The 12,475-nt window shown below is 30.3% G+C and overlaps 3 protein-coding genes across 8 annotated transcripts; 1 reads left to right on the forward strand and 2 right to left on the reverse strand.

Moving 5' to 3' along the window:
* The first annotated feature begins 529 nt into the window (after positions 1–529).
* On the forward strand, positions 530–6,018 carry LOC126832819 (MAGUK p55 subfamily member 7). Of its 6 annotated transcripts, XM_050563795.1 has the most exons (12): positions 552–1,113; positions 1,184–1,243; positions 1,306–1,592; positions 1,686–1,817; positions 2,153–2,185; positions 2,907–3,074; positions 3,140–3,336; positions 3,419–3,537; positions 4,045–4,404; positions 4,480–4,682; positions 4,765–4,905; positions 4,973–6,016. In XM_050563795.1, exons 2-12 carry the CDS (start codon positions 1,204–1,206, stop codon positions 5,147–5,149), a joined length of 1,857 nt encoding a protein of 618 aa, XP_050419752.1. In that variant the 5' UTR covers positions 552–1,113; positions 1,184–1,203; the 3' UTR covers positions 5,150–6,016. The 6 variants fall into 6 exon arrangements, 5 of the variants coding, with proteins under 5 accessions (XP_050419752.1, XP_050419755.1, XP_050419754.1 ...); XR_007684810.1 differs by having other exon boundaries at positions 530–1,243; positions 4,480–4,599; positions 4,973–5,096; XM_050563798.1 differs by having other exon boundaries at positions 561–1,243; positions 4,225–4,404.
* Positions 6,019–6,883: 865 nt separating this feature from the next.
* LOC126832735 (protein canopy 4) lies at positions 6,884–8,877 on the reverse strand. Its single transcript, XM_050563629.1, has 5 exons — positions 8,499–8,877; positions 8,309–8,429; positions 8,109–8,243; positions 7,325–7,409; positions 6,884–7,264 (listed from the first exon to the last, which is right to left on the reverse strand). The coding sequence occupies exons 1-5, from the start codon at positions 8,596–8,598 to the stop codon at positions 7,088–7,090; spliced, it is 618 nt and encodes a 205-aa protein (XP_050419586.1). The 5' UTR covers positions 8,599–8,877; the 3' UTR covers positions 6,884–7,087.
* A 1,301-nt stretch (positions 8,878–10,178) lies between these two features.
* On the reverse strand, positions 10,179–11,669 carry LOC126832736 (PXMP2/4 family protein 3). Its single transcript, XM_050563631.1, has 6 exons — positions 11,511–11,669; positions 11,118–11,283; positions 10,953–11,048; positions 10,735–10,897; positions 10,555–10,674; positions 10,179–10,478 (listed from the first exon to the last, which is right to left on the reverse strand). The coding sequence occupies exons 2-6, from the start codon at positions 11,213–11,215 to the stop codon at positions 10,377–10,379; spliced, it is 579 nt and encodes a 192-aa protein (XP_050419588.1). The 5' UTR covers positions 11,216–11,283; positions 11,511–11,669; the 3' UTR covers positions 10,179–10,376.
* Positions 11,670–12,475: the final 806 nt, after the last annotated feature.

Here is a 12,475-nt window from a genome sequence, read left to right on the forward strand (position 1 = left end):
ATTTATTTTTAATCGGTCTATAGTAAGTATACCTGTAGATTCACATGGAAGAGATAAAAGCGGGAAGCGTTTCGTTAAAAGTGATTTTGTATTATTCACCGACTTCATTACCTACAATAAGCAAGTGAAACAGGGACTTTGACGATCCGGCCGTCCTCTCCGTCCAGCCATAACGAAGCAGGGTTTACTGCCAAATTTGTCGGCGGCCTAACAGTAATATTATAGTATTTAATATGGTTGACAGTGTTAGGCAAAAGCCAAAATGCGGGGAGAGTGTTATTTTTAAACTCTCCTCAGTCCTAATCAGTCGGTAACAGACCGGCGAAGGCTGGCAGATACGATACATTAACACAATATAGAAATAATTAGTTCATCCGTAAAACTGAACCGGAACGCCGCCGCGCCTACGCGTATACACACGTTCGGATTTTAATCTAGTCGCATAATTATTATTGTAACTATTATTGTACAACGTGTAATTCTAAAATAGCGGTCGGTCGTGGACGATGACGTCCGGCAAACAAATGTGTTCCTCGAACAGACGGCCGTGGCAGCCCGCAAGCCGCGCATCCGTGCGTCGCTTCTATTCATAAACTTTGCAAGGAATCGGCCCAGTGACCGCCCGATAGTCGTACGATAATACCGTGCCACCAACAAGTCAGCATCGATAAATTAAAATACAAGAAGAAGAGTCGCGTGAATTCTACAAACGCACAAAAACGGTTTCCGGTTTCGAAATCGGCCGAAACGGCGCGCAAACGGGTCGCCGACGACGATAAATCAATAACGACAATTGAACGCGTTCAGGTTGGCTGCACTGTGTCGAGTTTCAGCTGACGGCTGACCCAGAACGGGATCGCCAGCGGAAAAAAAATCCTTGATCGAAGCTATAGCTGTACCATTTATTGCGGTAAATTTATAACGTTACTGGTGTTATTATTATTATCGTACATACTTTAGTGTGTGCGTGTGTACTCGCACGGCGCAGGGGTCGTCACTGGCGTGTACATACTCGCTTTGCCGCAGTGCGACCGGACGACGTGAACTTTGACAAGCGTCAATTCGACAATGACATTTGCGATTAATGCCCCTTTCGCCGCAACACCGATTCGAGTAATATAAAAATTGCATTACGCTGTTATGATCAAGCGACGCCACCATTAAGCGCCGTGCGTGTGTTTAGGTTTGCTGTTGAGACGGGTCATGAGTGTCACCATGGAACAGAACGGCGTCCTGGATCCCGGTAAGTGATTATCTCGACAAAGTCAATAGGTAACAATTGTTTACTTATCGGTTTTTCTTCAGCGTTGGTCGGTCTCTTGGAATCGTTGGAAGGGTCGCGAGATGCGATATCGGCTTCCAAAGAGGAACTGGACTTCCTGTCCAATCTGTTGCAGAGCAAAGAATTGCACGCCTTGTTCAAAGTGTACAACACCATTGTGGACCGCGTACGAGATGACCGACGGTGTTCACCCGTCCTGTCGAGCTCCATGCAAACAACATTGGACGTCATGGAAGTTCTATTGCCGAGAATATCGCTGAGCGATACGTCTAGGCAATTATTCCACTTGCTACAGAATCCACACATACAGGTATGCATCATAATATTATTCCCTAATCTGAACATTAGTGATCAACAGTAAATTAATTAAATCTTATTGCTTTTTTTTGTTTTAATTTTTTAGGGGCTTTTGTGTGCACACGATGCTGTGGCTCAAAAAGATTACTTACCTCGGTTACCGGAAATTCCTCAAGAAATGGACGAGGACGAAGAGACAATCAAAATTGTTCAGTTGGTTAAAAGCACCGAACCATTGGTACTGAAATGTAGATAAAGCTTAAGCATGATAATGCTTCCTATTTATGATTTGTTTTTAAATTTAATGTAAGCTTATTATTCACCAGCATAGGGCATTTGACTATAATTTTTATAATCAAATGCCTATATTTCCAGTACCTTTTTAAATATTTTGTGTAATATTCTAGTCCACTTTTGTTTTGTTTTGTGTGTTTGTATAATTTTTTTATTTATTTAATACATTTTTTTTTCTTTTTACATTTATTTGCATTATATTTCTTTAGCATGCACAACAACCATAACTTCTTAGTGGTTAACATATCTTTTTGTATTAACTGTTTTGCATTACACAAGGACGGGGAACCTGATACTGCTGAACCAATTGTGGTAAGTAGGGTTGTACAAATGGATTTAAAGCGTTTATATCAAGAGGGAGGAAGGTAGAGAGCTATTAATTTACTAAACGCATAATCACTTGTCATCAATTTCACAGCTGGATTCTGCGTCCAGAACTCGACTATATTATTTATAGACGCCCTACTGTTTATTGAGCATGACGTTAACGGTTAATTACATGAGCGCGAATTTCCTTTAAAAAAAACTAGATGTCTAACCGTACTATAACCCAATTTTATACTGTATTACACTTGTATCTAAACATTGCCAATAAATCAATAGTAAATATATTGGAAAAAAATGTTTTCTTAAAGATCTGTTTAAGCTAAATAATTTAGAAAGTTTAAGTTTACTAGAGTATTTTTGTTATTTTCAATTTTATTACATGCTATTAAAGAAATATAAAAAAATTTGCACTAGGATGTGGGTGCAACAAAAAGAACATTACAAATGGCAATAGAAAGAAAGTCAGTGTAGCAGATGTTGAGGCCTAAAAATAAACACTTCTCCCTACTGTATTACAGTCATATTGAATTGTATCGGCTTTTATCCTGTAAACATCCAACGTCCGATGACAATTATGTCTAGATACTTAGTTGTATATAATTAATATTTGTCTTTAGTAAAGATTGAAACATTAAAAAAATAATAATAGAAATATACCGTGTGAGAAAAAAAATTTAAGAGACTTACTTATTACATTCAATTATAGGGTGCAACAATAAAAACTGATGAAGAAAGTGGAAAAATAATTATTGCACGTGTGATGCACGGTGGAGCTGCCGATAGGTCTGGCTTGATTAATGTAGGAGATGAGGTATGTGAAGTGAATGGAATCAATGTTGAAGGAAAATCTCCAGCAGATGTACTCCAAATACTGGTATAATAATAAATAATAAACTGATTCAAATAGGAACGTAATTGAATAAAACCATTTTTTTTTAGCAACACTCCGAAGGAACAATAACGTTCAAGTTAATTCCATCAGATCCCAAAAACGGAGCACGAGAGAGCAAAGTAAAAGTGAAAGCCCATTTTGATTTCAACACAGATGTTGATCCATACATTCCATGCAAAGAGGCTGGTCTGAGTTTTGTTAAAGGAGAAATTCTTCATATTGTCAGTCAAGATGATCCATATTGGTATGGCTATTTAGTTCCGAGAGCTAAGCAAATTTCTATGGATTTTATAACTCGTATACTAATGAATTTTATTTTTCCATAGGTGGCAAGCTCGAAAAGAGGGCGATCGAAACATGAGAGCCGGACTCATTCCAAGTAAAGCTCTACAAGAACGTAAAATTATACATGAGAGGCTTTCGACGGGTGATCCAAAAAAGAAATGTAAGTTCATTATCGTTTAAAATTAATTAATTTTATTTGTTCACTCAAATTTTTTGCGAAAATTATTGTTAAAAAATATTAAAAACATAATATTTGTTTGATGTTTGTGGTACAATATGGTCTAAATAAAATTTTTAAGCCAAATTCAGATTTTTCTTTCTAATTACAAGTAAAAAAAAAAAAAATGTTATAAAAACACATTACTCTGTTTTACATAACAAATGATTTAACTAGCTTTAAAAAAAAATTGCAATCGCTAATATTATAAATAATTTTTAGCTTTATTTTTTATTTATTCTTAAAATATTCTATTGTATATTATATTACGTACTGTTTGTATATAAGTACAACTGATTTCCACATGAGTATTAACCCAAGTTTGAATGATACAACTAAAGTGTGTTTACCATTTTTTTTAAATATTTTTTTTACACTTGTTTTTTTTGTTTCTATAACATGATTTTGTTTGGTTGATTATTAACACATGGCTATATTTGCGGATTGCAGGGGTCATGGATACCGTTAATGGGGGTTGTATTGGTGGGGGCAGCATGGCTTGTTTGCCAGACCGTTCATCGGGTAGAGACTCGCTGTGCGGGTCACTGGCTGCGCTGAACGATCTTGGCAACGACGTGACGTCCGAGTGTTCGGTACGTACACGTGTTAAAAAGGTTATCTATGACGCAGCCGAGAGCGACGACTATGACCGCGAAGACATTGCTACTTACGAAGAGGTCGTCAAGTTATACCCAAGACCAGAACAGCCGCGTCCTATTGTGCTGATTGGACCACCTGGTGTAGGAAGAAATGAGCTAAAGAGACGTATTATGGAATTGAATCCAGACAAATATCATACACCAGTACCTCGTTAGTAAAATATAAACTTTTTCAGTTCAATTTATTTGGCTGTCAAATATATATACATTTTTTTTAAATTTTCAGATACTTCAAGATCACCACGATCTGGAGAAGTCAACGGCAAAGAATATAATTTTGTTTCGAGAGAATTGATGGAAGAGCAAATAGCTCGTGGTGAATTCTTAGAGTTTGGTGAATACAAAGGTAACCTCTATGGCACATCTCTAGAAAGTGTTAAGTCAATCATACGTTCTGGGCTAACTTGTATCATAAACCCACATTATCAAGTTGGTTATTTTTTTTTTTTACTATTATAAATGTATAAAAAAAATCAAATTTACTATTTCACAAATTATTTTTTTTTATTAGGCCCTGAAAATGTTACGCACACCAGACATAAAGCCTTACATCATTTATATTAAACCACCCCCATTTGATGAACTGAAATCGACAAGGAACGCAGCATTTGCCATGTCTACGTTTGACGAGACTAATTCTAGAGGTTTTACGGTATGACTTAGAATTTAAAAAGGAATTTTTATAAAAAAGAAATAAATGTTAATACCCATTTGTTTAGGATGACGAGTTTAACGAAATTTTAAAAAGTGCTAAGAGAATAGAATTTTTGTACGACCACTGGTTTGACGAGACTATAGTAAACGACGATTTTAAAATGGCTCTAGAACAACTATTGGAAGCCGATCAAAAGTTGAAAACGGAACCATTGTGGGCACCCGCTGCTTGGTTACAGTAAAAAATGATTTATATCTAGTACTTGGTAGAAAGTGTATTATTGATTCTAATATAATCTACATATTTACATAATATGGAACTAGTTGTAAAGAAAAATAATATTACATCATCCACCGCAGCAGTATTTTTTTGTCCTTATGATTAGAAACACATTACTAAGTATCGAAAGTACAACTGATATAAAAATAATAACACATTTAATAAGATATTGTTCTACTTTCTTATAGATATAACTATATAAGTAATAACAATGAAAACAAAATGACAAATATACAGTATAATAGTTAATTATTTATGCTTTTAATATAACTATAATAAATATAAATGTTCTTTACTAGAATCATCATTAAATAGGCTTTCTATCAGTGGTATAGTTTTAAGAATACACTGTGCCGTACCCACCTCCCACATTTATGTAAGCATGTGCCTATAACAAAAAATGAGTACTCTATCCGCTGTTACGCGATATATGTTTTGAGCACATGCATACACAGAAAAGTTAGAGATCGGTACACAGTCTATGGCCCTACGGTTATATCTTTGTCTTCTATGGTTGTGAAATATAATTTAGATGTTAACTTTTACCCGTTTCTAGTCAACACTTGTATTCAAAAATATTACAGTTAATCTTCCATTAGCAAAAGCCTTAAGGAAACCACAGTATGTACAAATAGTTTTCCCAAAAATGTAATTTGTTTCTCCAAATTCTTATATAATAATTTTTAGTGTAAGTTGAGTATAATTTTTTTCCCCTAAATTCAAAATAAGTGTGTTATTGCCAAATATAGAATTATAGGTACCATTGTAATATAGTTCAAATTTATAATAATACCCACCGTTTAGTTGATAATGTTATTGTCAGTTTGAGATCATTTTTATAAATGGTGTTCATTATAATAATATTAATATAGTTTAAACATTTTTAAATTTATTGTTATTGGTTTTAATCACCAAATTATAATATAACAATATTACATTTTGATTATATGACATTATACTGTTATTTCTATTGTTGTCTACTATAAGATTTATTTTAACTATTTCTTGTCATTCAAGTTACTTTTAAAATGCGTAATATTATTATTCTTAGGTATCACTTGTTATACAATTTATTACATAATATTTATATACATTTTTTCTCTAATTGTTTTAAATTTTAATAATTTATTCGACGTTCAGTGTATTTTATTTAGGTTATTGGTTTGAATTTTATGTATACCGGACATTATAATAAAATGTTGGTTTAAAACATTCATTTTCAAGTGTTATTTCTTATGCCTCAGCTGCTATGACTGTTGGCTTTTGTTGGTTGGGTTCCGGGTTAAATATTTGAGGTTAGCAGACATGGCATGGGCTGCCACTAAAAACCCTAAGCAGCCAGCCGAGCAGCGATGGTCGCAGCTTAACGTCACATGCAGTATCTCTGAGTTGACCATTGACTTATACCAAGCTCCTAGTTTTAAAAAACTTGTGCATGTTTGATAGAAATACATTTATATACAGCCAAGTATATGATTTTTTCTTTTATACACAGAAGTTCTTTACATGCATACATGACATAAAAGAAATTATTACAAATTATTTGTCATGTATATTTCAATATTGAATGGCACAAATTACAAATAAAAAAAAAAAAAAACATTTAATTATAAAAAAGCAAGCAGAAGGAACTAGGCAAAATTTTCATTCCAAAATTTTTGATTTAGTTAATATTTACTTTTATACTAACTTACATATTATTTTATATGTTTATTCATAGCAGTTGATCATAGTAAATTACATAAATAATATTCACAGTATACAATAATGGGTATCATTCATAATTAAAACAAATCTACATCAAAAATACATTAATATATTCCAGTTCAAAAATCTGTTTAATTAATATTTGTTGAAAATTTATATCAACACTCATCAATATTTTATAATACTTATCATTTTAAAGTTCTTGTTTACCGATATGTTTATTTTCCCTTTTATGATTTTCATTCAAACACGACGTGTCGTCATCTTTTAAAGCGCGGTCTTTACATAAGAAATCCATTAGGCTTTTGGTTTGGTAATTAAAGTACCATTCCTCTATGTCGGATTCATAATATTCCAACAAATCTTCACACTTAAAGAAATATTACACAAATATTTTTAGCTATAAAAATAAAATGTATATCTAATTTACCTGAGTTTTCATCTGTGTTATCTCAACTGAAGGCTTATCCCACAGCTCATACGGTATACCCAGTTCCACTTTTACACCTTTATTTCTATAACAACAAAAAATCATATTGCACAAAATATTTTAGTACTTATCTATAATCTATTTACATATGAGTCAAAACGCCAAATACAAACAAACATTTGAAGCAACCCACCCCCCACGACTTTTTTTTAAAAATTACACTGCATGTCTATTACAATGAGTAGAATGTTCTCAAATTTGTTAGGATTTTTTTTCTCGATTATTTTGGCCATGGTCATAAATCAATTATAATTTTTTTCTTGACACTTCTTTTTTATCATTATTTTTATAGTATTTTCGCCCCTCAAAACAAATTATTAAAAATCAGTTTCTTATCTAAATAATCCTGACTTTCTGAAATTGTTTTCCACACAGCAGAAAGTCGCTAAAATTGAGTCAATAAAGTCATTAAAGTTGTTTTTTTATATTGCCCAAAATTTGACAATTTTTCTAATGTTTTTTCAGAAAGCCGAGAAATTTTACATGAAATGTGTAAATTTAAAGCTGGGTTCTCCTTAAAAAAAAGGTAAAAACTCATAGAATATTAAATAAATTGGAAAATTAACTCATTTTCTATGTTAATATTTAAACTATTTTGAATATTGTGGTCGGTTTTTCCAGTTTTTTTTTTTACTTTATAAAAAAATACGCGGGGGTTGCTCCAAACGTTTGTTTGTATTTTGCGTTTTAGGCCATACATAGAAGAAATGTAAAATACACTTACACGAGGCCATGAAGTGTCTGAAATGTTTGACTCATTCCTTTAGCAAAGCGTGAGCTGTCAGTTCTTTCTTTGTGAATGTTATATTCTAAGATTCGTTCGCAAACCCCTTCTAAAGATTCCACCAACCGCAGCTCACTATAAACACATAAGCACAAAAATAAAATATTAAAAAAATATACACATATTATGTAAAAACTCACGATTTTTTATATTGTTTTTTCTTTTTGGGCTGGTCTACAGAATATCCGATTTCTAAATATTCACTAGTTTTACCAGTCTCCTGCAATCGGCTTTCGAGTTCTGTTGCTAGAATTTTACATACTACAAAAAAATATATATATTTTTAACCACAGGTACATAGGTTTTATTTCTATCAAATATATAACAAACCTTCACATTTATTGGCATATTTAACGCCATCTTCTGCTGAATCACACAACGCTTTTACAATAAATAAAATAACTATCAAAACTTTTACTACAATTGCCATTTTAAAATTTATAATATATACTACATTACTCGATCAAAAGAATTAAATAAACTTATAAAATAAACCAACGCTTCATCATATTGATGTTACATTAAAGTTTTATTTTAAACCATAATTATAAATATTATATGTTAGGTAAACTAGTGTTGTTATTTTTGAATGCCAATAAAACCTTAAGTTCAGTGCTCGTATTAAACTTTAAAATTAATAATTATTAGTCTGGTAAATATTATTGGTTAATAAAGTAACAACTAACAACTAGGTATAAAGTTAAATATTAAAATACTTGTAAAATCAAAAATGCCTATATCGATTATCAATTATTTAGTTATCATTACATTTTTCCGAATGATTAAAATATTTGAAAAACAATGATAACAATTGTCTTTGCCATGATTTATAAGATAACAGTTTTGCCTGTGACAACAATTTTGAATACATTTTAAAATTTTTTTTATTGAGAATAAATACAGGTTTCAACAATTTAGTTATTAGCCTAAGTGTGCATTATATACAAGAAAATTCACAACTCAATGAATAAAGCTGATATTTTGATTTTTGATAAATATATTTGACTGTTGAAACTTGAATCTTGAATGTTTTACATGTTATGTATACAATTTGTAAATTATATTAACATGGGTAAGAAAATAAAATAAAAATCTACAAAAAATGTAATCAATTTTGATTTGCTCAAATGTCAAAGTATTGATACATAATATTTGTTTTTAACTTTTTAATCTAAATTTATATTTATTTTATCTACCTTCAAAAACAATGTGTAATTTATCAGTTTATATTAAATGGCTAACAAAATGAACCATTGTAAAAAATAAACAATTTGAAAATTAAAAGAATATAATTTTAAATGTTACGATTATATTATATCTAATGACCCATTTAACGTTGACCAACGCCAGGTACATTATATAGGAGGTAAATATTTATCTCAAAAGTTACATTGTTAACTACGCATGAAAATAATGTTATTTAATACCACGGATAATGATTAACCATAAAAATGTATTATTATATTGTTAATTAACATTAACAAAATTTCCCAGTTGTTTTTTAAAGATATAATAAAATATTCACATGTATTTGTTAATAAAGTATAATACAAATTATACAATTAGATCAAAACCAAAAAACATGGATAATAAATTTACATTTTGAATCTGTTAGGTTAAATATTTAATTTAACAATGCAACCTTTTAACAAAAACAAAAAATGAAATACTCATCAAAAATTTAACTTTACCAATCCTGATATATTTTTGAGAGAGCAAATATATTGTTTTTCCCTAGTCGCAAAATTTTAAGTAAGGCAGTATAAATGATACGGGATACCTCTGGTTGCAAACCTTTTTTTTTAAAAATGTAGATAACTATAAATAGTCTAAGCCCCGATCGGTGGGAGAAACGGACGTAAAACATAAGAGAGAGAGAGAGAGAGATAACTCTAAATAATTTTTTTAAAAAGAAATTAGTACTAGCAAGTGTCTAATAAAACAAAGTATATGTTTAATTTATTATATTATTATATGTTTTAAACCTAATGTAAAAAAATATCAAATTACTTATAGATAATCAAAGCTTATTTATATATTTGAGCATTTCCGCATTTTTATTTAAAAAAAAGTATAATTATAACATTTACCATAATATAAAACTATAAGACCTAACCAATTGGTTAACAAAAATAAAACTTAATCCAAAATGATTTTTTTTTTTAAACTAAACTTTGGAATGTATTATTTATCTGATGTTTGTCTTGTTTATTTAGCCATGTTTGCTCGTCTAAAATCGTCAGTCCGTTTTTTGTAAGTAAGGAACATAGCCCAAAAGAATCCAACCATATTATGGAATAAAACTCGCAACTAAAAACAATAACATTTTTTTTTTAAACTAAAATGGAAGTTTAGTTTATAAATAATAGATTAGGTATAAACATACCATTGGAGGCACGAATTTCAAATTGAAAAACTGAATTAATGAAACTATCTGCCAATTAGCTTTTAATATTGGCCAATATATTGCATAAATCTGTTTCATTGTATCTTCATGCGATTTTCCCTAAAAAATACAATTTTTTATCAAACAATACATTTATTTTTTCTGAAAAGTTTTTCATACCTCAAATCTTGACAACACGTAAAGTGAAAGAAATTGGTAAAACGGAGTAAATATTAATCGTTCAATACCAAACTTCAAGAACACCATTTTGGAAGAATTATCAGGAAATGTACTTTCTAATGATTCGTAAAAGAAATGTGGTACTGGTCCGCCAAATAACAGTCTACAAAAAGTATATTTTAAATAAATAATAGATTTTACATTTACGATATACATGCCCAAAAAGTCCAAAAGCAACTACACTGTCTTGATCAATCATTTTGGCCCCTGCAATATTTTGCAAAGTGATATTTCCAAGTGAAGCAATAATACAACTAAAAATATATAAAAAATTAGTTATATGACATAAACACGATAAAATATAATAAATAATTATTATTCACCTGGTAATTGATTTAGTGCGAATAGGTCTTGTGTGTAACCTTTCCAAGTAAGTCAATACTAATCCTTGTAAAAACTCAGCAGGTTTTGATGGAGCCATCTTATTGCAGCTATTGTGTTATGATATTTTAATGATGGAATAAAATTTTGTATACGGTAATATTTAATCTAAAAAAAATAATATCTATGTGATAAAATTAATGTCAATGTATTATCATTGTTAAATTTTTCATAATTTGAATAAAAAAATCGCAATTAACTATCAATTGAAATCCAACTATAATCCAGGATTGTTAAAGAATTACTTCTAATATAAATAATATTATCAAATTAAATATTATTTAATTTGATGCAACATACATAAAATGCACAAAATGTGTATAATATTAACTTACTAATATAATGATGTTTATATTTTTGGTAAAACGCTCTGGCACCACCTTGAATAATTTCAACTTTAAAGTAAGAGTACTATTTTAACTTCAAAAAACATGTAAGTAGTTTACTTTCTAAAGTCGGTTGTCGGTCGTCGACGTTGTCAATATCATTATCAAGCCATATCATATTTTTGGTTTTCTAGGTGAACTGTCGTCTATTCCTTGACCTTCAAGAAAGAACACCAGATAGAGCAGTGTGTACCGGATGTCTTTTATATTATTTGTATTTATATTAGGTACATTATATTATATACAAAATAGGTTCTTTGAATATAATATTTAAAAAAAAAATAAAACATCTATGCTAATGTTTTACCCTCGCCAAAACCAGGATTTTTCTTATTGTAAGTTAAATAGACCTAAAAGACCGCATTTTTAGATTCATAGTTTTCAAGGGCCGGGTAAAGTTAAGAACAAACATTTTACTAAAGAATTTTTTTTCTAAATTAAATATGTTAATCAAAATTGGCCAATCATTTTACACATTAAAAATAGATTTTTTTTCTTGAGTTATTTTGTACCAAACTGTACAATTGCCGACAATTTAAAAGAGAATGTTTTTATTGAAATCAAATATAATAATTAATATGTGTCTAATGTACTAAAATGAAAATTGTTTTTATAAAAGTAATTCTAATTGGACTTTTTTACCATACACTACACACAGTAAGTTCTTCCGCACATCGATTGACACATTACTTAAATAAATCGGTCCAGCAGTTTCAAAGTTACAGTGGATACAACCCCCTTTCCCATGCAAAAAAAATCACATCATTGTAAAATCAATATCATCTTAGCAAGCATCAAAGCTAAAAAAATTACATTAGCTTTATTCCTCCTTTCACTAAATTCATTGATACATGAAAAATGCATGTTTGTATAATCAGTAATGCGTATTTTTCAATGTAATTCAGGAGTTTGAT

This window comes from Adelges cooleyi, unplaced genomic scaffold (assembly GCF_023614345.1).
Source record: "Adelges cooleyi isolate 19-005CV unplaced genomic scaffold, UGA_ACOO_1.1 ACOO_flye_CR_arks_rails_tigmint_CR_PRNA_167, whole genome shotgun sequence".
Classification (NCBI taxonomy): domain Eukaryota; kingdom Metazoa; phylum Arthropoda; class Insecta; order Hemiptera; family Adelgidae; genus Adelges; species Adelges cooleyi.